Source organism: Opisthocomus hoazin, chromosome 9 (assembly GCF_030867145.1).
Source record: "Opisthocomus hoazin isolate bOpiHoa1 chromosome 9, bOpiHoa1.hap1, whole genome shotgun sequence".
Lineage (NCBI taxonomy): Eukaryota > Metazoa > Chordata > Aves > Opisthocomiformes > Opisthocomidae > Opisthocomus > Opisthocomus hoazin.
The window spans coordinates 33,130,280-33,158,201 of record NC_134422.1 but is presented as its reverse complement, the minus strand read 5'-3'; the positions used below and the strand labels follow the sequence as shown (position 1 = coordinate 33,158,201).

At 40.4% G+C, this 27,922-nt stretch overlaps 1 protein-coding gene across 10 annotated transcripts in view; it reads left to right on the top strand.

Annotated features, from left to right (window-relative positions):
* The window catches only part of ERBB4 (erb-b2 receptor tyrosine kinase 4), a 687,907-nt gene that overhangs the window by 449,796 nt on the left and 210,189 nt on the right, over positions 1–27,922 (top strand). For all 10 annotated transcript variants that reach the window (XR_012764976.1, XR_012764975.1, XM_075429769.1 and 7 more), the window contains exons 5-8: positions 13,690–13,755; positions 21,936–22,054; positions 25,776–25,917; positions 27,440–27,553. Coding sequence is in view for 8 of the 10 variants with exons in the window: in XM_075429769.1 (XP_075285884.1) it covers positions 13,690–13,755; positions 21,936–22,054; positions 25,776–25,917; positions 27,440–27,553 (441 nt within the window). In the remaining 2 variants the exon portion in view is untranslated. The remainder of the gene's footprint in view (positions 1–13,689; positions 13,756–21,935; positions 22,055–25,775; positions 25,918–27,439; positions 27,554–27,922) is intronic.

The window sequence follows — 27,922 nt, the reverse complement described above, 5'->3', positions numbered from 1 at the left end:
GTTTTAGACTACAGATGTTGTTGCCTCTTACACCTTCTCCAGCTAGCTCAAAGAGCTCTCTCGTAGCCAGCGTTTTCTCCATGCAGAAATGGCATGTACTGTGTAATCAGCTCTCCTCTTGATCTTTTTTTCGTAAGCGAAACAGATAGAGGGTCTCACATCTCCACAGTGAGGAATTTCTTTCCAGCCCCAGAGTAATTTTAGTTGCTCGTCAATGTAAAGTATCTGTATTTTTCAGTGTGCTTTTAGAAGGCACAAACCAAAGCGTGCATAGCATTTTATTACTGATTTAACAAATCTCCTGTAGAAGTAAAAATGCTATCTTTTGTGTTTCAGCTTCATATGAGGAACCTGGTATTCAGGCAGTTCTGACACCTATGTGTTTTAGAGACCCCCTGTTTTCCAGAAAATGTATCCTGCATGCTTTATTCCAAAATATGCAATCTTATGTTTTGCTGTATAAAAGAAATCTGGTGTTAGTGACTCCAGCTTACCCGCCAGCCGGGCTCACTCTCTAATACTGGCTGCTCTTCCCTGTAATTTGCTGGGATTTCAGTCCTTCTGTCATCTGTATGTTTTATTGCCTAGGAGTTTTTAATAATTTTGAAACCTTTGGCTGGAATATTAAAAAGCATCAGTCCTGTGATGATCCCTGGGGAACCACACCCCAATTGTATTATAATTGCTCATTTACAGCTACGTTTGGAGAGCCCCCAATTAGCTGGCTCTTAATGCATTTTTCATGTGTTTTATTAATACTGAAACAGAGACAAGTCTAATTAAATGTTTACCATTTAGCCAGTGCTTTGCATTTGAATTTAAGTAACAGAAAATGGACGAGACAGCTGCACAGTTCTTATGAAGTCAGCTCTCTGTTCTCCTGGTGCAGACAATCCAGGCTGTGATTGACCTTACCTGGGTGCACGTGTGTTTGGAAGCATTATAGCTCAGTTTGACATACTTATCTCTGCATAGTCTGTGTTTGGTTGATGTGAGTCAGTGCTGGCTCCATATTCTTTTTTTCTTTTTGGCTTTCTTCATTTTCTCTGTTACACTCTCTTTGTGAGTTGCTTTATTTAGGTTGACCTACTACCCTGTTGGCCCTGATAACTGAGAGTTGCTGGACCACATTCTGCTGCAGGTTTTCCACATGCTAGCAGAAGCAGCCATACAGTTGCTGAAAAGATACTTCTTTAAAATATTGCAGAAGTGAGAACTATTTGGTAGAAACTTATTTTAGTAGAAATGTCTCTTTATGTCAGACTAGTTTAAGGCCAAAAGCTCCTTATAATTTTTTTAATTGGTATAGAAGAAAATCAGCCACCTGGATACATGTACATCCCCTTCAGCACACATAGTCTATTCTTGTAGTAAGTTTCACAAAAAGTGTAATTTGATGGAATTTTGTATAAGCTTTGTTGTTCGTTGGGTGTTAACAATCTGTGTTTGGAGGTGCTGACAAGGGATGTAGGTGAATTTGTGTACAGCCATTCGTTGCAGCTACAGAATGAGGTCTGGCGGGTAGCCCTGTTGATTTAATATTCTGTAGTGACCTTGTAATTCTTCACGGAACACAGTAACTCATTTTTTGTACCAGAAGTTACAATATTAGAAAAGGATCGTTTTTACACATAGTGACTTATCTGGAAATTTATATTCGGGTCAAACCATTGGGTATTTAATTCTGAAGTAACTGCGTGACAGTTATGAAACATAGGAGATCCTCAGATCCTTGCAATCGCTCCCAAAATTTCCAGCCTTCCACCAGTTCTCAGTTACGCTGTGGCTAAATTGTATAAAATGCTGCACAGGTGCACACCAGTGTTTCCAGCTAGACCATCCAAATCAGACTCTTGCACAGGACCAGTCCTGATGCCATCGGGAAGCCACACGGATGAAATGGGGAGTCTTGGATCAGAGTGGGAGGGAGGACAGAGTGCCTTCCGATGGCAAAAATGCCATCGGTTAGTAAAACATGAGGAGCGCTGAACGCAGTGTAGGTATAAGTACCATAGAAAGCTTTCCTTTAGACTTGTGTATGCTGCTGTAACAGGAGACAATTATGTGTAAATAATGAATACGTGTAAATCAACCCCCTAGCCCTCAGTACCAATGCACAGGTGAGCTAGCTGCATTTTGTCCAGTTACTCCGGCAAGATATTTTTGTGCTTTTTTAAAGCGCAAAGATTTTGCTCTAGAGAAGGCCAGAGTAGCAGCAGTATATTTATCTATGCTGGAGAAAAGGAAAGAGGAAAGTGACTAATTCACGCTTAAAGCCAACTTTCAGAATAGCTAGTGTATCATTTTTGGTGTACAACTAAATTGGAAACTACTTACAGAGAAAATGGCATTCCAGAACGTATGCGCTGGAGACATTTGTTATTGTGGAGTTTGTTAAATTATAACCTTTCATTGAGATTATTACTTCAAGTTCAATTAACATTTTAAATTTGTGTTTGGAGACCAGCGAACAGGGCTTCTGCAGACAGGTGGTCATGGTACAGAATATGTTCCCTGCTGCTGGTGTCTCTGTGGCAAAGCCGGGAGGAGAAACTGTTCTTTTCCATAAAAAGACGCAAATAACTAAACTGTTTTGTGAAAGCTTCTTCCATGTGGAACACATCTCAAGGGCTTGCAGCATTGCAGTTTCAGGAATATTTCAGTTGGGAAAAAAATTTATATCAGAGCTGAATATGGACAGCCAGAAAGTCCCAGAACCGCCTTTTGTTCAACATACATGGAGGTTGCTTTTCCCAACATTAAGGAATCTCTAGTCAGGACAGAATTTATTTATTTACCTGGAACTGAAAGACAAATATAGTAACAAAAGAAATTGATTTTAAAGAATAGGTTTTGCCAAGCATATGTAACTGAAGATGGAGGGAGTACATGAAATCCAGTGATACAACGAACTTGTTTTGCTTTAGTATGGCAAGCCAAGCTCCTTGATGTTGCCTGTAATGTTTTTCTCAACCCAGACCAGTGTGTTTTGAATAAAGGCAATCAGTTTAGTTTTCTAATAAATATCTTCAGCCAGCATTTTCAGAAGGGATTTGTCAACTGGCAAATGCCCTTGAAACAGATTTGAAAGGCAGGCAGACATGGCATTTAATGGAAATACGACGCCTCTAACAGTTGAGTTCACAGAATAAAAAGTAAGTAACAAACACAAGTGTACCTAGTTAATATGAATAAATAATGCCATGAGGGACAGAACTTCTGAAGCTGCCAGAGCCTAATCCAGGGATCTAGCAAGGGAACTGCTACAAAGCCAGGGATCTTTAGGAGTCGCAGGCACAGAAAGGAGAGCGCTGAGAAAGCCAGCATTAGCAGTTTCTGAAGAACCTCTGACACGGGCATCTCTTCAGGTTAAAAATACATTTTTCAAAAAAATAAACAAAAAATACCCAACACAAAAAACAACCCTGTCCCTGCCAAAGTGCTGTCCTTGTTTTACTGAGTATCTGCCTCCCTTCTTACAGCTGTTACAGGGTGAAAGTCACCACTAAGTGGCACAGGTTACCATGCTGATGTATAAAAATATTACAAAGAGGCACAAGTTCGGTAGCTACAGAAGTTAAGTAGTGCTCCACACAGTAGCATGTGGCAACTGTTGGTAAATGCTTATCTTTTAATGGCAACCTGTGTGTGTATAATGTGTTACCGTATACAGCCTGTTTATAAGCAGATTGGTGTTTAAGCACTATATTGCACAAGGGAGAGACTTTCAGTTTAAATGAAAGCATCCCTTTCCATTATAAGCAGCTTGCTTTATCACAAACACCAGTGTTTCATGAAAGTAGGAAATAAACCCCAAATATTCCAAATATTTAAAACAGTCGATTGAATGGTAATTGGCAGATTTGTAGTGAGTGGGTGGGTGGGTGGAATTGGTCTTTCACAGCAAGATCCAGCTGCTCTAGCTAGCTGCCTTTGAAGAGCTGCTTAGGGAAAGAGGAAGAAAAGAAAGACTATAAAATCAGCTGCTTAATTGCGTCTACTGGTTCTTGAAGCTGCTGTGTGCCTCCCACCCTTCTGAAGTTGTCTATTAGATCTGCAAGACATACATCCCAGCCACCAGCTCAGCGTCGGCTTGGTTGGTGTTGCTGCGCAGGGTACAAGGGTAGGTGTATCGCGTGGTGACAGTGGGTGGGTGCAGTGTTGGGACTAGCCAGCCGGCATCGTGATGGGCTTCTCCTGGCAGACTGTTCTGCTGCTTGCATAAAACACAAAACTACCCCAAGCCCTTATTGCTATTGTATCTGCATGTTTTAAGGGTTTTGTTATACATGCCTGTTTTGGCAGAAATTCTCAGAACTGCCAGTAAAGTTCCTGTCCTGCTTTTGTGGACAACCCAGCTAAAAAGCTCTGGCCACTGGTCTGCCCAAACCCAGGGCTGTTTCGGAGGCTTCTCTCTGATCTCTTCACACCTCCTGCAGGGAAGAGGACAGTGCTATGACTTCAAATGAAGCTGAGTAAATAGAAGGGAAGTTTCTGTCGGCTAAGCAATGGACAAGGTGTAGGAATTAGCAAAGCAAAAATGCATATTTTACGCTCTTGCAGTCCCTCATGATTTCTGTCCCTGTGTGTAGGATCTCCACGTTCATATCTCCTTGGACTAGTATTCAAAGGAGCATTCACATCTCAAAATCTTCTTTCTGGTCCTCTTGTAGGAACTAGTTATTTACTTTCAAAGCCTCAGAAAAGCCATCATCAGAGAAGTGTTCTGGCATAGGGGATATGTTGGGAATAGTTATAGAGGAAGAACTTAAGCCAGGGTTTTCTTGTAGTTTTATACAAATTGCTACAACTGGAAACAACTTCATAGCGAATTCATCATATTACACCTACATGGTAGTCGCAGAATGTCCACAACATCACCTCTGTGCAGATCTCTAATTGCTACAGATTATCCAGGAAATTGCAGTCTGAAATTTGTTTGTATGATTGTTTTCATTGAATATTTACATATAGCAAACACTGAATCTAAATATCAGAGTATATACCCAAGTATTGTTTTGCAACAGAGAAAGGGCTTCTGTTGTCCAAGTATTGTTTTGTTTAGAATAGCCAGAGATACATTTTGAATAAGCAGTTACAATTGAATAAACATATTATGATACTTATCCAAAGTTTGCCTAAAAATAGACTTCAAATTTCATGGGAATGGGGAGTTCCTTTCTAGAATATACCATCTAATTGAGTCAGAAGTTCGTTAAAACATTAGCACACCTAACTGCACCCAGCCAGACTCTAGGAATATTACATGGCATCAAGAAAAAGTAAAATGAATTTTAAAAGCCACTTCAATTTCAGCTTCTCATTTCTTTTCTTTGAGGTTATTACTTTGTTTTAAAAATGAAAACTGTATGCCCCTCTGTTTGAACTTTATTACTGCTTTGGCAGCATTACAGGAACATTATTACAGTACATTATTTTGACTTCTGTGGTATTGACTGACTTGATCTGTTTGGTGGGTGGAGGAGTTGGTATTAAACAAGCACAAGAACACCCCCAGCTTTGTTTTTTACTTTTCAATGTGTCTTTGAGTTTGCTGTGCACCTCCTTTGAAAATCTCCTCTAATAGTGCTGAGATTTCTCACCCAGTGTAACACATTGTGTCCAAAAAGGAAACCCGTAGCTGCATCCTTCAGTTCTCAGGCAAGGTTATGCATCAGGCAGTGCATCTGGTGCTGCACCTGAGGACAGATACCTGGCTTAAGATTTATTACAGACACTAATAAGGGTGCACATCTGATTGCTGTGTTCAGTAGGAGTCACTGCTGCTTGGCTTGTCTGTGGTTTTTAATATTTCATGTGTTGTCACACCACAAACTGAAGCACCTGTTGCTATGAGCCAGAATAAAAAGCACTGGGGCTGAGAGCTAACGGGCAGTATCCCAGGGCAAGCAAGGGTGTGGGTGTCACAGTGTTAGACATTTCAATAGCTGCTTCTTGGATACAAAATTCACGTACTGCAGGATACCCCCATGCAGAGGAGGGAGACCAATAAAATAGGACTTGCCAGGAGCAAACCAGGGGGAGAAGCTGAAATGAATATAAAGGCAGAGAAGATGATGGCTGTTTTATGTCTGCTGGGAATCTGCAGTGCCTACTGCCTTCCTTTCACAGACGTGTCTTCTGCTCACACTCAAATTTTCTCAATAAGCAAGACTTTTCTCCACTTTTGCAAAATATATTAGTAGCTTAGGAGTTGCCTAGGACGTGGGAGAGCAGGGTTCAGCTTCCTAACTTGCCTGAAGGCATTCAAATCTGCACTTTCTATCTCTCACCTCCCAGTGGAAACTGCCCCAGGGTGGTCTGAGTTGGGGTCTGTTCTACATCTACAGATGGTGGAACATTGCCCTCTCCTTTCACACAGAGGAAAAGCAAAAATGAGAGCTTCCCCTGTATGTTGAGGGGGTCTGGGGTCATTGGTCTATGTGCTTTGAGGATGGTCCGTGTGAGGGAAGGTGTCTCCTTTCTACCCCAGTGTAGATCCCCATTAGACAGAGACCAAGCTGCTCTGCTGTTCAGAAGCAAAGGTCCTGCTGCAAATGTGCGAGGATGGGCAGTTATCTGTAGCTTACTGGAGGGGTATATGTTTTTTTAACAATAATGATTACAAAGAAAGATTCCTGAGGGCTTGTTCTCGATGAGCCTGCCAAGCGGCAGGTATGACTTGACCTATCCTTTTAGCCTTCCAGCTGTGTCTCCCCATTTGCTCAGGATCCCTGTGTATGTGTTCAGAAAGGCATTTGGTGCTGATTGGAACTAATTCACCACCACAGTGGGGGGAATTCACTTACATTGCTCTGTGCTAACAGCTATAAGCAGTGATAATGAATAGCTCCTAATTGCTTAATCAGTGTAAAGTTTTAGACTATGTCATATGTGAAAGTTTTCGTTTTGTGTGGATGACTAAATCCCCAATTAATGCGTCGAATCATACAGCCTTACCAGTGCTGTCTGTTCCAGGCAGAGAAAAATAACCAGTGTCTTCATTACCCCCCTCAGGTCCCTTTCTGTAGTCATTACTGTGGCCTGAAGACATTTTTCTGTAGCAGCTGAAGTAATGTTACAGTGAGCTTCCTATCAGCTCAGAGCTGTTAGCGATAGATATGAATCCACCAGCCTGAGCCCATTCGGTGCTGCTGACACGCTCTTCTTGACTTTTCCATTTACTCCTTTACCTCTGGTGGGCAATCTCTTAAAATCAAAACTGTCTGCCACCAGCATATCTAGTGATACTCTAATTTTGCAGTTCTTAACAGATCTCTGGTCCCTGTGCACACATGAGGGTGTTCTCCATCACACATTACTCAAGAAAATGCGTCCCTCTTTGGTATTCGGTTTTTGTTTTCTCTGGTGCTAATTCCATTTTATCTCTGTTCCCTTTCGCCACTCTCACTCGCACTGTCCCCATATCTCTCCCCGTGCCTGTCTTTCAGGGCATATCTCTTGGATTGTTTTCATTTCCCAGACCAATTTCCAATGCCAGTTTCTTTTCAGCTAGCTGTGCCTGAGTCCCTCTCCATTTCTGTGCGTCTCTCTTCTTATCTACTGAGGAAGATGAGGGGAAGATAGAGGCTCTGAATGGCAGAGTTAGAAGTCCCTATTGGAAACAATCTTTAAAGGGAGGTTGCTCTCACCATTATTGACCCCCAGGGGTCCCCATACGCTGGATGCACACACTCTTGGCAGTTAGGGGGTGGGCAGTAGAAAAAGTTGACCTAGGGATGGTGGTAGCATCCACCGAAGGTGCTGTGCTTTTCCACAGTGTAAGTATTTGGCATTGATGAACACTATGCGAGCTTTCACTGTAAAGGGATCCCATTTATATTTCTGCAGGGTACGTCTATGGGTATGAAGACTTTGAGGTAGAAGCAACAATACAGATACGAGACAGAAAGGTTGGCTGAAGTGCTGCCATTTGTCACAATAAAAGTAACAATATCAGTGCAGATATAGCTTGTTAAAGAAAAGCCTTCATTTTATGGGACTGATCCCACATTGGACAACTATTTGGTGATACATCCCGAAGTGAACTCATCTGACATCAGTGAAAGCAACATATTTTGATAACTGTAGAAGAATTGACCCTTGGATTTCTGTATTCCATAATGCTTCTACAGAGAGGAAGAGAAAATGAGCACTAGATATTTCTGTAAGACACTTTCTTCTTTTACGGGAAGCTTTACCTTCTCTTGCGACTTGTGTCTCTCCCACAAATGAAAAAGGGAAATCCTGAAAAGTGTGAGTCTCTGTTAGGTAATTAACTTTGAAATCAATAGAAGAGATCTAGAGGCTAGCACAGGGATGGTAGAAAATGCAAAATCATTTTTACTTAACAAAGAAGTGTGAATGAATGAATGAATGAACGTGTGACAATAGGAGTAGTCAGAAAAGGACATGGGAAGCGTTACAGCCTGATAAAAGCAGAACAATCAATCACAACAATAGTATCTTTATTTCTCATTAATACTGTGCTGCAGTGTTTGAATTATATTTTGATTTTGTTATCTCTTCATATGTGAATCTAAGGAGTCTCAGCTGCCTAGAAAAATATTGCGCAAGTGTATTTAAACCTCTTTCCCATCTAAGCAATGGAAAGAGGAGACTGAGACGCTTACCGCAGAGTATACCTGGAACTTCTTGGGACCTTAGGGCTAGTTATGTCTAGAAACATCTATATGGCGTCTCTTGCGTTTTTGCAGGAGTGAATTTTTTAGTTGGAACTAGATGATCTTCAAGGTCCCTTCCAACCCTTACCATTCTATGATTCTATGAAGGATGAGTTTATAAGTAGATTACAGAAGCTAATAAATTATTTATAGATGTTCTGGTAGTTAATCAATTATTTTAGACTTAGATAAGTAAAGAGGCTGCTTATAACCATAGCCTGTAGCCATCAAAGCCACTTTATTTTAGCTGTGTTTATTCACACTTCAGTATCAGTATGTTGCAGATAGGCTAACATTTATTAATGATTTATTAACCTGGTAGAAACCATCGTTAAATGCAAGCTTTGTGCAAAGTGAGACCATTTCTTCTCTTATTTCTGCTTTCCTCCTACTGAGAGAGGTCTGCTTAAGGCAGCTGTCATAGCCGATGGGGAAGCAGCAGCGTTTCTTCTCTGTACTACACTAAGCATAGAGCTAAGAGGAGGACTTCATTTTTCTTGTCTTGTCAGTAACTTAATCCTTTGCGGTTTTACTGTTCCTGAAATAATAAAGTCAGTCTGGAGCCAAAGGAAAGCCCTGCTCAATTCTCAGGAAAGCACAAGGATGAAGTAACCTTGGTCTTTCCCAAGCTAGTGAGCAAACGTTTTCTGCTGGTGACTTTCCCTGGCTGGGAGAGCAGAAGCATCTCCTGCAAATAAAACTCTGTCCTGGAAGTTACAACAATGATACTCTGCACCAGAGTCCATAATGAATACACATTGCGTTAGTACTGTCTAAGGGAAGACAAGCCCAGGAGACGAGCCATTGGTTTTCTGTATCAAATTTACCAAAGCAAAATGAATACTCGCATTTCAGTGGGAATCTGCCCTTGCTAAACTTAGATTTTGTGAAAAACCCTGTAAAAACTATGTAAGCCTCCTTTTAACTCCTTCCCTTCTCCTCTGCAATCTAATGAACAAAATGTCAACATGTATGCAAAAAGATGCTACTATTCAGGAGCAGAAATGTACTCTAGCGTCACATCTGTAACAAGGCAGGAGACGCTTTCAAGTTCTTACTTTCCATGACTCATTTGGAAAAGAATTCTTTTTTTTTGATGTGCCTTCACTAATGTGCAAGAATTAAATGAACGGGCAAAGTAGTGCTTACAAGGTAGAGCCCTGCAGAAATTTTTTTTGGCCAAATTCCAGCTAATACTGGAATCACTGTTTGATTGTAATAAGAACATAGATGATGAGTTGTTACAGATGGGCTGTTTCACTGCGGCTGAGCGCTCCTAGGTCCCACCGATATCCACCAGGACTTTAGGACACTCAGCATCTTTTGATGTCAAGAGCCAGAGGAGGAAATCATAGGAAGCAGTTCTACCTCTTTATTCTCTGCAGCAGTAAAACAAAAGGAAAAACACTTCTGTAGTTTCATGGTTTGCCATTTCTTCATTAGTTGTTTCTTTTAGCCCTTACTGCTGTGTGTTAGAGGGTTTTAGAATGTTTGAGGCACAAGGAATAACAGGAATCATTTATTTTATGCCAAGAATTGTTTGATAATTTTTTCTTAAATCTATTGGCTCACTACAACCTAAAAATCATGAGAAATATATACAGAAAGATCTGTGAGAAGCAGTATAATTATTTCAAGGACCTCATCAGTCTTAGGGCCAATAGATTTATATGTTTAAGCGTGACATACAGATCTAATCGTGAGACGTGTTCCTCACATGAATGCTCCTTATGCTCCTGGCTACTTATGTTGACTTCCATGGGACTATTTTTGTGTTAGATTTATGGAGCTGATTTTTAATGGGTAGCAGTCTGTCCTTATTACAGCGAGGAAAACCAGGTGAAATACAGAGTTGTGTGAAGGCAGAATCTGGAGCAGTTCGTACTGAGAGCGAAGAAAGTTCTTTTTCTTTTTAAACAAACAAACTAATATATAACCAATATATTTAGAAGGAGTTTAGTTTTTGTTTTTACTTCTCAGTATATTTGACCTTCAAAAGGACATACAACAATGCAATTGAGAGCTGTGCTGCCTACAAGCTCAGCTCCTTGTTGTGTCTGTGCAGCTGAGAAAAGTGAAAATACGGAAGCAGATACTTTGAGTTCCCAGTGAGAAAAAAGAAAACTGTCAGTCTTTTCTTGCTATATTGTTAAATATCTCTATTTAAATGCAAATGATCGTCTGACACTGCCGAAGTCATGTACCAGGAAGCAGGCGTGTGGGTTAAAAAAAAATTCTCATGATTTTTGAAGAAGCTAGATCACTTTTATTTCCAGGAGGGGTAGAATTGGCTGAATACATTTTGGTTATGTACCAAGGGTCAGCTTAGCACCTAGGAGTTTCAAATATGAAGATTTTAAGTATAGCGTTTGCAGAAGTGTGGGTGGCCTCTCTAGTTAGAAGTCACTTGGAGGGGTGCTTGAAGTTTTTTCTGTGTTATCTCACTGCACATACTGCAGCGGAAAGCCCAGTGCATACAGTATGTTTTGGAAGGGGATAGAATCCAGGGACAGAAAGAGGAAGAAACAGTCGACCTGGCGCCTTGTTCTGCCTCAGGAATGTGTGGTTACACGTGATCTGTGCAGTGCTTTACGCTGCATCTAGCTGCAAGACTCTGGTTTTCTCCTTAGACTCTAGACCCCTTAAGCTAGACAGGCAAGAGATTTGACCACAAGGAAGGATTGGGTGTCAAGCGGTCTTGCAAGAGGAGGCTGTGTTGTCCATGGGCTGTGGTTCCTCCCTAGCTGCCCCCCAGCAGGGATGCTCCTGCTCAGGTGAGGACCAAGCAAAGCAAGTGGTGAAAAGGTTATTTGAACATGCATCCAGGGCCCTCCCACTTCTTCTGTTCGTCAGGGATAGCCAGTTTATAAAACCCACTTCCTAGGGATCATTTTTATTCAGTTGGGTCAGCACCAAAGGCAACAAACAAACTGTGTCTTGCTGAGACTCCTCTGTTAAAATTCTTCCTTTAATTTGCTGTTTACCTCACCTTCTTTTTAAACTTCCATTCATATTAATCATTATGGTTGTATTTGCTTTCTGCACAAGATTACATTAGTCTCAATAATCATAATAATCATTATTATTGATTAAAGTTGCATTATTCATGCCAGATGGAGTCCCCTCACTGTCAGCCAGAATGAGTTTGCATTATGTAGTTATAGTACATTTGTGATCTAAATAAACAGATGGCAGAATGTGACAGCAAATTATGTGCTGGTGATGTCAGCAACAACGCTTCCCAAGTATAATTGCTTTAAATGAACATGAATGCAGCAAGGACCTGGTAGTTTTAACAAGGTAGTTGGCATAAAGTGTGGTAATTACCATACAACATCATCAATAGCACCATGAATGCTGTGCGAGTGCTGAGGGAAGAACGCTAGCTTTGAAAAAGTAGTGACAGAAAGTCCGACTTTACACAGCTGTCACAGTGGGTTTGCTCAGCTGTATAATATCTCTTAGGTATAAGCACACTGCCAGCAGAGAAGCAGTGTTTTCTTTTGGGGTGATCCAACCTTTGCTGTGATCCATTTTGCCTTTTCTCCAATGCTGTCTCCCATCAGGCTGTGTGGGAAGTATTTGATTTGGTGTAATGGAGCAGCGTTAACAGCGGCTGCTGTTAATATAGGATTGAAAGGTAAGCTTCTGGATCAGGTTCAAAGGGGAAATTTGCTTAATAGAATCTCATCAGTATTCAGTGATGAATGAAAGTTTAATCAAAGATGAGGTTAAGTTCCTGTGGTCAAAAGAACAGTGATAAGGACTGTGCATAGTGTTTAACAATGCTTACGTTGGGTTTCTCAGTTCATCCCTTCAGGTCTGGCTGGGTGTAAAGGCCTTGGCTGCCTACACCTGAGGCACTGCCACACCTGGGCTTTAGCAGCTGGGGTGCAGGGTGCAGTAAGGCAGGCTCTCTGAGCGTGCTCTGGGAGAATTTGGCATTCAGGAGGGAGAAGCACTAAGAGCAGAAGTGTGACTAAGCTCTGACCACATCTGGATGGGAGCTGTGGAATGAGGTCTCCATTTGCTCGCAGTCAGAACTCGCATGTGACTGTCCGAGTGTGTTCTTAAATAACATAAGATGCAGGCAGAGGAGACTGTGCCAGTCCTTCTGCCCGCTTTCCATTTCCTCGCACAGTGGTCAGCATTTAGCCGTGAAATGGAAGATGTGAACTGAACTCCCTCTTCAGTCCAAGTGATTTTCAGTGACTAATTACTAGGTAGTTTGTAACATTTTATAAGAGCTACCATTGCTAACTCTTCCTCCTCCATCTGTATTTTACAATGAAAGCACTTACAGTTCCTTCTCTCTTGAGGGATTAAACCTGTCAGCACGTGGAGGGACTATGTAGAGCATCACCTCTAGGTTCTGAAGAACACGAGGTTCCTTCAGAAGCATAACCGCAGGCAGCTAGAGAATCAGCAGTCAGAAAAGGAAAGGTTCTGTGAGCTTAGCTGTCACTGGGGTTAAGTAGTTGCCCAGGGCACATTTCCTTTACCATGATATTGGGCATGAAGACTATGCAAGCTTGGGGGGGGGGGGGGGCTGTTAATCAAAGGCGTGGGGTGTATTGCCCCGTTGTTTAGGTGAAATTGAATATGAGTTAGATAGATATCCTCTCTAGCACAGCCACTCCTCCTCCTGTGGAGGAATGAGTGGATCTCACATAGAGAGCAATAGTAACAGCACTGGGTGATGAAATTGTTCCTCAGTCCTCTGGACTTGATCACCTTATTTTGTTTTAAAATGTCCCAGTTATTGTACATAGCAGAGAGGTATTTAGGGTAGACAGCACTTAGATAAGTACCCATATTTCATATATGTTTGACACCAAGTCTGGCTATTTATCTGGAACTTTTTTACAGGCACTATTTCAACCTTGGTAAAGCATAAAATCCCTCTAAGGACAAGATCGACCCTCCTCCTCAGCGGTTGCTGGATGTTGAAGAAATGAAAGGAAGCCATATTTCTAATCTCTCTCTCTTTCTGTCTGTCCTGAAGGTGGTCGATGTCACAAGTCCTGCACAGGCCGATGCTGGGGTCCCACAGAGAATCACTGCCAGACCTGTAAGTATGCAAGACTCTGAGAAACAAAGGACTGAAAAATGATGTAACAGGGATCCTACATTTTTTTTAGTCATGAAGGGATACTGTAAATTCGTTTTTTAGTATAATTCTAAAATATTTCAAGGGGTTTTCCATATGTTTTTACCAACAGATGATCTGCTTTTTTTCTCCTCCAATGTGAACTTCTGTTTTTCTTTCCTCCCTTGTGCTTTCTAAAAATGCTTGAGCTCATCTGAATTTTCTTTTCACTTCTTGGTGGCAACATGGAGCATGGCTCCTAAGAATATTGATGGCTATTTTGGAATGCACTGAATTGAATACTGCAGGAATAGAAAAAACTACAAGGTGGATGTAGTTTGGAGATCTTTAATAACAGCCTGATGCTGCAAAGTTCCTAATGCCAAAATACTCTGCTAATTTCAGTTCAAGGCCAGGAATATTAGCTATTTTGCAGAACTGTTCTCTTTATAATAACTCAGAATGTGTTTGAGTTGTACTGAAAGAGAGAATAATAGCTTTTTGTGAAGGAAGTAGTACACAATGTCTGTCTGTCCTCTTGAATTTAGAGAGCATTAAAATGAATAAAAAAGAACTATATTGAGAGAGTTTCTTCCTTGTGTGCTTTCAGCTCCTTCAGATAGGCGCTAAAGAGCTAGAAGTGCAGTCACAATATTAGCAAATATAAAAGAGGAGAAAATTGAGAGCTGTCTTTTCCTACAAGTTTTTTTCTTTGTTTTCCTCCTTATGGGAATAGAGCTATCCTTTATATTTCCTTTCTTTGAAATTTAGGAGAGTGGAAATTGGTTGTGTTTACTGGAGTCACTCTTCCTAGGAAATGAAGTGGTTGCTGATATCTTCTCAAGAGAGAGCTGCTTTACCTTGCGCTTGTTTCCTTGGCTGAGTCATAGGTAGGAGGAAGGGATTATGACAAATTAATGACTATCAAGCGAGCATATCAACTAACGCCCTGAACTGATGGTAGTGCAATGCCATCTGCCTTTTTTTTTTTTTTTTTTGGCTACTCGGAGCCAAAAAGAAGTCAGAGCTCAGAAAGCCTCCTTACATCAAGGTTATTTGCTGAAGCAGATAATGGAAATGGACTTAAACCCTAGATTACCGAATTATTTTATATCATGATTAAGCTAGAATTAATTAATGCTGGTTCTTTCTCTGTCCTAATGAGAGGCCTATTTGTCTATTAAAACTAGTAACTCTGTAAGAACCTGGATAATTCACCCAAACCTGAGTAGACTTACTTAGACCTTATGTGTTCAGTTAATCCAAGAATACTGTAAAAAACCTCGGCAGCTATATTATATAAGGAAGATATGATCCTGGCTCAGGCCTTGGCTCCAGCAAGCAGAGGCTCCAGCCTTATAAAAAGTTGGAAAGTCCAACTGGACTCTCTGTGTGGCTGAAGAAGTCAATGTGGCAGGATCGGCTCCCATGGTCTCAACCTCTACAAAGCACTGCTCTCAGATAAGTGAACTGATTTGTTGGATTAGTGTAGTAATACCAGCAAGAGAAAAACTTATCTGCAGTGTTGTGAAGTCAGAAGCTTAGCAGAGCTGCACGGTAGGTTTGCTTCAGGAGTGACAGCTATCAGCTTCACAGTGACTGCCCTCTCAAATCCAAACAGTGGGGCCAGACTAAGGCACAGCTGTGGATTTATAATAATGAACTATGGAAAGACATATGCCATCTAAGTTCCAGGGAGATACACAGATCACACCTTTCTAGTTTGAAATAGCTACTCTACGGCCTTTTACCTTCAAGCACACTTTGCAGCCTCTGGATGTCAGGGACAGGAGTTAATTTTGTAGCATATACTTCCTCTTTGCCTCCCTGACCTCACTGCACATTGGGTAGACAGCAGGATTTAAGGAAAAGAGTGAATATTAGGCTGGCAGTGGGCATTTCTTCATTGCACTTTCTCAAAATGTGTTTTTCTGCAAACAATTTGAAGCAAAGAATAAGACTATGAGTAGGGACTCGAAACATAAAAATGCAGGTGGTGCTATGCTTTTGCTGCCTTTGTTTCTGACTTTAAAAAAACATGTCTGGCTTTCAAGCCCATAAATGTTATGCTTAGATACAAGCTGGAGATAGGATGAATGGGATCACAAACATAGCGTATACCTTAACCTAGTCACCTTGAGGGTGCATGTCTTTCAAATGCGTGTTGGAAAACACTCCAGCAGTACTACATCCCAGTGTCAAACTATTTTGTTCCTAGAAACAACTCAGAGGCACATCTGCATTTTAATAATTTCATTATTTTATGGAGTCACTGAAGCAAAAAATTCTAATGAGCCTCCCTCCCAGGATAAGATATAAATTATTTTCCTTGGAAAGGATAAAAAATGAAAGATCTTAATCCGTGTCTTTCATTTCAAATTACATATGGAAAAAAATCAAAATCCTTTTGTTTTTTGCATGAATATCATCTGTTTAGCTGCTTCTTATGTTGCCTTCCAGCAATGTCTCTTTGTACTTCTGACTCTGTCTGAAACACCACCTGCATCTAACTCCATCCTAATATCTGTCTAGATGTGACAGGAAAATTTACGTATTTAAGAAGACAATTAATAGGAAATTTAAAATAAACTGTTCTATTAGGAGATAGAGAAGATGTAATTTCAGGGTACTGTTTTATGCAGTTAACAATCCCTTTTTCTTTCATAATTAAAATATTAGTTAATACTGGTTTTGAACATTTAAAAGCTAGACAGTATTCTTTGTTTTAGTGTCAGGAAAGGCTAGTGTGGAAATACTTTAAAAAATAATGTTTTTTAAAGAGTATTGGGCACCCACTGAGTAGAATGTAAATCACTTTAAAGAAACACAACAAATGCTTTTGGAAGTTACTAATCAAATTTGAGAAATGTGGTTAGGTTGTTACTATTTTTGCTGTTGATGTCTGTTAACAGTTTGGATTTTTTTTGCTTTTCATATGAAAAGAAATTGAAACTTTTACAAATTGAATACATTATTTTGTTAAAATGACAGATAATGCACCTTGTCCTAGAGGAATGTAACTGAAACAAAACAGAAAAACCTAAATTAAAACATAGGCCAACTAAGGGAATGTAAAAAAGGAAAATAGCCTTTAAATCAAACCTGAAACATAAACATTCAGCAAATGTAAAATGCTCCATGACTGTGTACATGTACAGGAGTTTGTCCTGAGCATAATTGTATTTATACAGTCTGTGTGCAGCTGATGTTGCTGAGAAAAAGAAGGTGCCGATGCAGAAAGTACCCAATTAGAGAAGCAAAAGGCAAGCAGGAACCAGGTGGAGGAGACAGAAAGAGCTGAACCAGCAGCTTAGATCAATCAGGGTAACCCAGCATTTTTGCTTGGAGCGAGCATCTTTAATTAAAATGCTTGTATTTCTCTAATAACTTCACATGTTCATGAGACTTTTTCATTGATTTCAGATACTTCCCATTCTTTCCTTCATAGATTTATAGTGCCCTGACATAATTAAAGATTAAGGGAAACAATAAGAGAGACTGATTAATTGCACACAAATGTGAAGTGCCCATTTCACCCCATCCTCAGCACAGCTTATTGCTATATTGCAGTGAAGTACTGGTAGAGCTTGACAGTCAGTGTTCTGCACTCCCCCAGAAACCTGTCCCAACGCGTGGCACGTTTTTTCAAGACCTTGGTGTTTGCCGCTGTCCTTTGCTGTCCCGGCCCCAAATGTGATAGTTCTGTGCAGCCGAACCCTCAGATTTCTAGGCACCCCACAAAGGGTCAGTAGGCATCAGGGCAGATAGTTGTACTGATCTTCAAAAGTCTGTTTCAAAACTTGGGGCCTCAGCTGTGATTAGTGAAAGGTCTCTTCACAGTTATGTTGGGTGAAGAAACAAGTATCTGGTACCTAAAATTCCTTTGGGGTCCCAGCCCAGAACTCCTGGATCTCATGTGTGTGTCTGGGCTGCAGAAGGATGTGATGTCAGGGCTCCTGATCCCCCCTGTCCACCAGCTCCCGTGTAAACACTGGGTAGCAGGAGAAGGTCAGTATTGCTCCACTCTTGTCTCTCAGCTTGCAGCAGGGTTGCTCTGAGTTGATGCTGCCTGTTTGCAGCAGCTGCCCAGTTCCCTACCATCTGTCCTCACTTTTGGCACCATCTTGAGCCACGTGTCCCCTCTGGGAGCCACCCACCAACATTCATTAGCCTGAACTTATAGTTTGATATTTGGGGTAATATTTAGCTTTACATTTCACTCTTTCAGATAGGTCTTGAGTCACAGCTATAGAATCAATTGATTGCATTTGGGGGAAGGTTTTGGGGGACAAAGCTTGCTATCTGTTTAAACCAGTGCAGCTATGTATATTTTCTATAGGGTTACCCTATGGTAAGGATTGCAGGAAGCTGAACTGTTGAGTATGTTTATTGGAAACTGAACAATGAGATTGTTTTGGGACTTCAAACAATACATAGTATTGCCTTGTGTTTGTTTTGTTTTGGGGAAAACCCTTCATTGCAAACTGTCTTGAATATGAATCCTCAAAAACATTCAGAGCCCACTAAGCTCTTTTCTGTCGTGATGTGTGGTGCTGCTGAAGAGATCTGACAGGTGCTCCTCAGAGCTGGACCCTCAATAGAAGTTGTAATGCAAATACAGCATGCAGTAAACCAGAAGATAAATACAGTATGATGCGGTGAAAAGCCGGAATTGAAGACTCAGTGGTCGGCAGACTATTAAGCAGGTATTCTTTATTGCGGCGCCGGGCACACGGGGGATCTCTCCTCCGAACGTGTGCACCGAAGAGACACAGTTACTAGGTATTTATGCTATATTACCATAGATATTAATTACATTTCCAAGAAATGTTTATCATAGTAATGGCTTTTCCGAGAATTCATTAATATATGGTAATGTCCGTCGCACATGTTTGCCTGGCGTCTCTCGGCGGGGGTCTTCAGATTATCCTGCAGCCTCCTTATCTCTGTAGTTTGCATACTTGTTCTCCCAAGGCCCAGGCGCCTAAAGGGATTATTCAGGAGTCCCTTGTCTTGCAACCATCCGAATTATTCACAAAGAACCAAGACTTGTTTCTGACCACCTGAAGTGATAACATCCCCCACATGTTACATTTGTTACATTTACAGTTATCAGTATGTTGTGGCCTTTTCCTGGAATGAAATGTTGGCATTTCTGTTCACGTTGTTTGCTTTCCCAGCAAAATAAACAATTAGGGAAGAACAGCAACAAACCTGCCATAATTGTAAATTTTGCAAACCCATTTATAACTTCTTAGTCTTCAGGACAACTCAAAATGTTTCCTGTCCTGAACAGCATGGTAGAGGCTCTCATTAAGCTGGTGCATAATCATAAGCGGAGTATGCTTACTCAGCTTACTGTGCCCAAAAGGGGCCGTATCCCTCAAGGTTAGTCCTGGTGCGGGCAGTGCTCTTGGTCTTTTTGAAAAGGAAACATCCTCTGGAATAAATTGTTGTAGTATCATACAAATTATGGGTGCTTAAAAAAAAAATTACAATATCTGTAACTTTATACGTTGCAAAATCCTTAAAGTGGGGCTCTAGAGGAGGGTGAATAATTTGGATTATTTTGTCCTAGCCTAATAGTGTTGAAAACTGCTGAAAAGATGTCAGTAAATTGCTTAAATCTATTGCTGTTGTTGGAGCTCGTTTCCCCACGCTGTTTAAACTATGCAGCCTAGGGAAGCGCTATTATCTGCAGCTTTGCTTGAAAGAAGTGTGTAATCCTGCAAATAAAGATCTTAGCTCCTTAAAAGTAATAGCTTGTGATTTGACAAGTCAATCATGATTTTTCTAAGTATACCCAGGGATGGACAGTGTGATTTGGGTCATCAGCACCAGGGACAGGAGAGGCAGGTCCCTCCTTCCCTCGAGGCAAGGGATTTACCTCCTCAGGGCTTGTTTTTGGGTAGGCAGTGGTGGAGGATTCCCAGTTTCTCTTGCAGCTGATGTCATGGGACATGCTGCTGGGACTTGGCCTGCTTGTCCTTTCAAAAGTCTACCAGGAAACCTCCTCCACAGGGAAGCAATGGTTATATAGTAACAGTGGACATCTTGACCCATTCCAAGCAGCAGCTGGCACTGAGGTAAATAAATTATAATTGAGTTAATTAGGTGGCTCCTACTAATTGTCTACACAGAAGTGCTATGCTACTGGTGTGCTGTAACTTTTTAGGGTGTGATAGATGGGGCGATGCTGGTGAGAGGAACTCAGACGCTGCACCCTCTGCCTGCAGAACCTTCTAGAAAGGGGCTCTGAGCATGCCCGGTGGGGAGGGGCACACTGCATGCTCTGTGGGAGGGTCAGCCATTGGACTGCCCCCTACCAGGAGCTGTTCAGTGCATGGCCTCAGCCAGCCAGAGGGGCAGAAAGTGCTGGCAGAGGGGAGGTTGTTTTAAAAAGCGAGGCAAGCACAGTCATGAACAGATGTTGTGTAAAAAGGGAGATGGAGTGTTTGGATGGTGCGCCCTTGGCTCGGAGGCCAGCTCCTTGTCTGAGGAGTGACACAGGTAAAGACAGAGGATTTGGGTTGTGGGACGGGATGGTGTGAGCATCCTCCACGTCTGTGCCTCTCCACTGATGGCAGAGGGGGGAGCCTCTGACAAATAGGGTCTTCCGTCAAGTCAGGATGCATCTGGGTCTTGCTTCCTTTTGAGGTCAAAGCAGATGGTGTCCGGTCCAGTGCAAAACGAGGTGTTGTGGTCCAGTTTCTGAACTGGCAGAAAGCAACATGCAGTCACTGACTAAATGAGGTCTTAATTCATTTTCATGAGATGAGACTCTGTCCCTATCAACTATAGGTATGGTGGTGACATGCTGTGACGTGTGTTTTGCTTAACATATGCCACTGTTTTATTTCTCTGTACTAATGTTTATCAATACTGTTACTTAAATAAACAAATCCTTTTAGTCTGTTTGTCAAGCAGTGTTGACAGCAAGTGCACTTACAGAAATTTTCCTTATTTCTTAAATCAGATTGCATAAGGCACAAAAGTGTTTTGTGTCTGGGGGCTTGCTTCTGGTATCAGCAAGATGAAATTACTCTAAAAGTGCATCACTTTGTTCCCTAGATTATAAATGATCACTTCTCTTTGGTTATTTACATTTTTGTGTCCTAAATAAATACTGTGTGTCTTGAGAAACTTTGCTATTGCCTTAAGTCTTTCCAGCAAGTAGTGGAGGGAATTTGGATTGGAAAGTACCTACAAAGGAGTTGCCGATACATTAAATAGTAAAATCAGGCAGAAAGTTGGATGGAATTTTGTGTTATCTAGCTTCTTGAAAAGTGTTTTCCATAGAGAAGCAATTCAGTGCTTTTAGCTAAATAAATGGCAAAGGTTAATTACAGAAATGTAGCATCTCTGCTTTTATCAAAAGACAACTGACAGCACAGCTTCCTGGCATTTTGTAGATGGTGGCTGGTATAGTCCTGTGGATAGTATGAACTTCTTTTTCCATAAAATAAAGCTAGAGGTTATAGCCAAGTGAGTGAAGGAAGATGGTCCACTTGTTGACCCTTCTTTGCACGAGACTAAGCCCTGAAGTACAGTAGCGTGGTACCACTTCAATCACTGTGCTTTCCAGTTCGTAGAATATAGTTGTTTCCCTGTGAATGAAGGCTGAATTGTGTTATTTAGAAAAGGTAAGTGGTGTTTCCAAATGTGTTCCAATCCACAGGTTGTATTCTGTTCTGCTATCTCATTGCCTGTTTGTCAGATTGGTTGCCATCAAGAACAGCATTTGGCTCGGGGATTGCTGGCCTCATTCTGAATTTCGCTCATTTACTCAGTGTTGCTGTTCTTCATGGGGGAAAATTCACATGGAACTGATGGACTCTTCTGTTACTTTGTACGGTTTTTTTTATATCCTTCCATCCGCTGTTTACAAAAAACTAATAATTTGAAAACAATATTTCACCTGAATTAGCGCAAATACTTTAAAAATTCTTCTGCCACAGTCCTCAAGCAACGTATATGTCCCTAAAGAGGGTTTGTGCAGGTATTCTGGAGGATATGAGTGGCCAGTACTATTGAAGCAATTATCTTAAATTTGAGGGTTTCTTCAGTATGCTGTTCGATTTGTTGTTTTCCTCAGTGTGCAGTTGAAGAGCTCTCTCCTTAGTTCTGATTCTGATATGTTGATTTTTCCTGCCTCCTCCTAGTAACGAAGACAGTGTGTGCAGAGCAGTGTGATGGACGGTGCTATGGGCCCTACGTCAGTGACTGCTGCCACCGGGAATGCGCCGGAGGCTGTTCCGGACCTAAAGACACTGATTGCTTTGTATGTGTGAGACTTCTCATTTTTCTTTTTCTTGGCAGTCACACTGCAAATTCTTAATGCTTTAATCCATGAAATTCACGATTTTGTCCCTTTTAATGTATTGCATACACACTCCCAGATTTAGACTGCAAGTTTTAGCATGTAATATTTTTCACATTATATTAACATCCCTTATTTACTTAATATTACCCATTAACAGATTTACAAGATCTGTAAATACAGATTGGGAACCGTTAACATGCTAATCTCTGTGATTTTTATCTTTTGCTTTTCTAAAATTAACTTTCAGAGGTGATAGGGAATGTTTAGAAGTATTTATTATTACGTTTGAGCAAGGCTTTTATTACTGCTCTGTGTGCTTTTTATTTGAAAGTCAAGAATGCAGTTTAGCTTCTCTCTGAAGAGTGTTCCGTATTACTGTCAGACTTGAGTCAAATTCAGCTTATTTACTGGGCATTCTTCTTGGTGGAGATGGAAGGAAGTTGATTTCCAAAATGCTCTACCTCAAATGCGTGCTTACTACATGTACTTCAGATGAAAAAAGGGAAAGGGTAACTTTTTCCTTAAAAAAATAGACAATCTGAACATACAGGCCTTTAGACAAATTCTTCTTGCTTGTATTTCAGTATTCACAGTAGTATGAAGCAGCTTCAGAACCCTACACTGATCTCAAAAAATGTGTAGCTCGCCACACTGGGTTGCAGAGACAAGTTTTGCTAATGTTTTCAGGGGAAGCAAACCTAGGCCAAATGAAACCTAGAACTAGAAAATGCCCAGAGAGGTGGATTTTCAAAGGTGCCCAAGTGACTGAAGAGACAATTATTTACAAAGTTGGGTAGGCTTCTTTTAAAATCTGCCAGATAGGATTGGGAGGAGAGATCTTATGGTATGGAAAACTGCAGATATTTTGATAGTGTAGGCAAGTGGATCATAATGAACTAGCAAAAATGAACCTTTTCTTGGCTGGACCTGAAACTTGCTTGCTATTCAGATATCATTCGATAGTGTTAAGTGTTGTGCTTCAAAAACACATTCTAAATGCTATTGTTTCACTGCTGATAAGATGCAGTGATGGCCTGACTTAATTCTAACAGGCTTTAACTAAAGCTATTCTTTGCGGCTGGGGCTTTGCACAAGTAGATATTCAACATGGTATGTGATGCAACGCTCACTGGAAGTTCTGTGTTGGCTTTGGACTAGAGAGATGGGAAAATAACATTCTTTCCTGTGTCATGTACAATCTAAATAGGTAAAGGAAAGAGGAAAAATGCAGTTATTGTTCCTGTATGACTGTTGAGGAACATCCTCAAAGCTGATGTGTTGATGTGTGTCCATTTTCAAAGGTTAAGGACAAGTTATTTGCAACATAAGTTCTGTAATACTGCAGCTTGAAAGAAAATGAGTTAGACTTTCTGGATTGCGGCAGCTATGGAAATATGTATGCTAAAAATCAACTAGCGTGTTTGTTCTGATCCAGCAGAGAAGCACCCAGGGCTTTATTCTCATTCACTACTGGCCAGATAGCAATGTAAAAGAAATTCAGCAGGGGTCTGGCAATTTTCAGCCTAGTCATTACTGCTTCGTACACACTGGGTGAAAAGTGTAACCCTTCAGGCTACAGACAACTGTGCTTAGCTTTCAGCTGAGAGACACAACCTTTTTTTTTTTCCCTGCATATGTTCTTGTGCTTTCATTCACAAAGTAGTGGCATTTAGCACCAAATGCTAGAAGTTTGCATATATTACAGAAGCAATTACAAATGTATACAAAGCATTATACTCAAACATTAAAAGTTCCCAAATCTTCTAGATGAGCTTTTCCTGAGAAGTGAAAGTGAGAACAAATACCAAAGAGTATTGGTGTGCTTTAATTCATGAATTTGCTAAACTGTTATCAGAGGATTGTCATGTACATGACAGAGTATCTTTCAAGTCAACAGTGGATGTAAAAAATGTCTTGAGGAAACAAACTAAATTAGTATTTATTGATAAGCAAAAGTACAGTTTATGAAGCATTACAAATCCTTTAGTGTATTAAGGCAGTTTGCAACAGCATCCTGTTGTAAATATGGTTCTAATATTTCTGGATAAAATTCATCCATCCTCCTCCATATGCTGCCTTACAATCATTTGCATATTCAGTTCTAAAAGCAAGACAATAATCAGCATCTGACATAACTGCAAGCAAACATGCTAAAACAAAGTTTTAGAGATGTTCTTATCTTGCATTCAGAAATAAACTGGATCTAAAACTTGAAATGCATAGCAGGGCCTGGCTGAATGTCCATTGAAACCAGAAAAGCGACACAACCCTATTCTTAGAGTGGTCTTCCCATCCAGTTCTTAGTAAGGAAGTAACTGACTGTGTTTATGTTTAAAAAAAGGTCTGATTCTGTGAGAAACTGATAGGTTTTGTAATACGCATTTTAAGGAACCAGAAAAGAGAGGATCAGTTTGGCTTACCTTCAAACTCCTGAGGACTGTGGAAGCTTATGCTCTATGTAGGACAGTGCCTTCATCACGGAACTCCATTTGTCCCTTTCAGATGCAGATTTTCTTCTTCTTCCTTGGTTGCATTATTAGCCTCTCCGTTCTGAAATCTTCTGACATGACAAGTAACCTCCCTCCATCCTGTTGGTTCTTATCTGAAAGGAGAGAAGAACTGTTAGTAAAAGCAGCAGAACAGAGGAATCTTTTTCTCTTTTCTCTTGGTCCCATCTCTGGAGGGGAGGGGACATGACACACATGTTGATATACTTGCCCTTTAAGTATTCAAAACCACCTGCATTTTTTACAACCTGGAAAAGGACCAGAAGGATTCATCCCTAGAGTACAACTTCTAAAGCAACCTGGCTTCCGAAAGACATGTTAGTGGGGAAGCAGAATCCAGTAGCTGTGGTTGCTTAAACCATTAGAGGGATCCAAGCCAGCCTACAGCTTTGATATTCATATGAAATTTGACATTCATGGTATGCTTTGTGAATATGACTCCAACAGTTTTTTATGAGTTTATAAAGGTGTTAAAGTGTTTAAAACCATAGACATGATATGTGGTCATCGGGAATGTCAAAATCAGTGGGGGTTTTTCCATTACTAATTATCAACCTTGCTTGGTCAATTATTTTCCCTGCATATTGCTTCTCTCTTTATCCACACACTTGCTTCTTCATTTGTCAGGGCCCTGTCCTCTGTTTTCTTTTCTCAGTGTGTGAAGCAACTGACCTTGTTAAACTTGCCACTTAGTGAAATGACCCCCTCCTGTGCTAGCTGAAAAGAAGTTCTTATCCCTCTTGCTTTCTAATTGGGAATTTCAGTTTTCAGCTGGATGATGGACTCATGCTGTAAGAAATCTAAAGGTTGGACCTCTGAAAAAGTCATTAGCATTTGTTTAGACTGACTATGATAAATAGCAGTTCACGCTTGGCAGTTTTAGAATGTCCTATTGAGTTGTGAATTAGTTGATTGCTAGTAGTAACAATAGCTATGAAACAAATTACAGTGTTGTTACGTTTTTGTAGGAAGTTTTGTAACAGTCAACTGTCTTTCAAATTAAAGGGGCTCTCTGAGCCCCTTTCATAAGTCATGTATTTGCAAAGACCCTAGCAAGAAATCTAAGTGGCCAAAATGAAGGTTAGAATATATATTTTATATTTATTTTAAACTAATAAAAACCCAAGAAGCTGTATGATTTAATTTAATATTTTTTCTCCCTTGCTTTGCAGGCCTGTATGAATTTCAATGATAGTGGTGCATGTGTCACGCAGTGCCCCCAGACTTTCGTATACAATCCCACCACATTCCAACTGGAGCATAATCACAATGCCAAGTACACCTATGGGGCTTTTTGCGTCAAAAAGTGCCCACGTAAGTGCTGAGTTAGCTGCCTTTTCGTGCAGTGACAGAAAGTTTGAGTTGCATTTCAGGAGCCATGAAAACAATGACAGAATGAGAGCTAAGTGCATGGTGCAATGTCCCAACTCACTCCACATGTGCTTGCAGCCTGTAATAACTCGGTCATTTGTTAATTAAAGACAGTGACATTCTGGGTTGCTGAAACTTCCCAAGCATCCTATGCTGTAGTGATTTTCTTAAAGATAAGGCAATCACTATGTTTCTGTTTTCATGACCACCACTTGTTACATTCATGCTTTAGATCAGCATTTTAAAAATTTCAGGATGAACTGTTAAAATAGTGCCAAAAAGCTGTATTGGTGGGATTGTAAAATTTTGTTTTCAGAAAAATAACGGTCCACGACCAGTACTACCTGGCACCAAATGCTTTCATAATGCCAATGTCCTTTTCTTGACTTGGACTAATGATGGTTTGACAGAAGGTTGTCACAAATATTTTCTGAGCAGGTTTGTCCCAGTGAGGAAGACGCGTGCAATACTGACAGAAATACAGTCTTAAAACTCCAGTGTAAAATTAGAGGGGAGGGGGGGGAGTTAAAAAAAGGATAATCCCATGCATGTAAAAAACCCACATGCTTCTGAGATACAAGACAGATGATGACAAGTAACAGAAAAATTTAGAGGGTTATCACTTACATAGTCTTTGCTACTGCCATTTTAGTTAGAAGGAAAAATAAGGGAGACAAGATTCTTGTTCCCCCTTTCATTCCCACTCAAATTGAGAGTTGTGTTGTGCATTAATTATTTTATACATAAATTACATATAAGAAGGATGGGTAATCTATAATAAATGGAACCATAATTCAACCTAAAGCGAAATCCAAATTTTGAATGTCTGTGGAGAACTTCAGATTGACAGTAGGCTTAGACTGTGACTGTCAAGGCTTAGTTCTGTCTCTGTTAGAGTGGTGAGTTTTTTGAAGCAAGATTATTTTTTTGTTTATAAAACTGGTAGAACATGGACTACTTAAGGGGTATGATTCTTTGTCCAAATACTTAATTAAACATTTCTTTTTTTTTCTTTTTCTTTGTTTCTTGACGTTACTAAGCTTTCAGTTATCAGTCTATATCCGTTTTGGCAGTTGTTTTACAAGGCAAAATTGATATACTTGTCATTGTCTTGTGCTGTGTTTTATCCCAGACGTATATATTTCTGTTTGTATGAATGAGACAGGGCAGAGCATCTTGTTTTATTTCTCTTCAATTACTGTAGCTTTTTTTAGCACAAATGATAAAATCAAACTGGGGGAGGAGAGGAATCAGGCCTGACAATTCATGGTTTTTCATAAGTCTTTGACAACACGCCTAATTTGTTTGCTTATGCACTTCTGTAAACACTGGACATTAAGTGTTAATGTCAATGTGGAAGTGCTGAGGTAATTAATATGGATTGACATAGAGTCCAAAAATATGTGTCCCACTATTACTTAGTCCAGTGGTTCACTTTCTGCCAATATCTTCTTTTTCTCCTCAGACAACTTTGTGGTAGATTCCAGCTCTTGTGTCCGTGCATGTCCAAGCTCCAAGATGGAGGTTGAAGAAAATGGTATTAAGATGTGCAAGCCCTGCACTGACATTTGTCCTAAAGGTAGGCAGTAGTTTAGCATAAATTTTCTTGAATGTGGTCTGCGCTGTAGTAGAGCAGAGCAGGGTGTTATTTTGGCATGAAATACCCTTCATGAGTATGTTGTAGAATATTAATAGCCTTTGGATATCCACAGAACCTTGAGCTATGTAGGCTGTGGGTGAAGTGTATTCTGAAATACAGTAGAATGAAAATTTATTCAGTTGTAATGGTAATACAACCAAACTAATTACTTTTGATTAGATAAAAATGAGGGGGATTTCTCTTTTGATTTAAGACAAGTCTGAAACATTTCTTTATTATGTTATTTTATGACAAGTTTTTCCTGGAGGTGTTTTAGAGCTGTCCTTTTGTCATTCCAAAGGGTGCCAT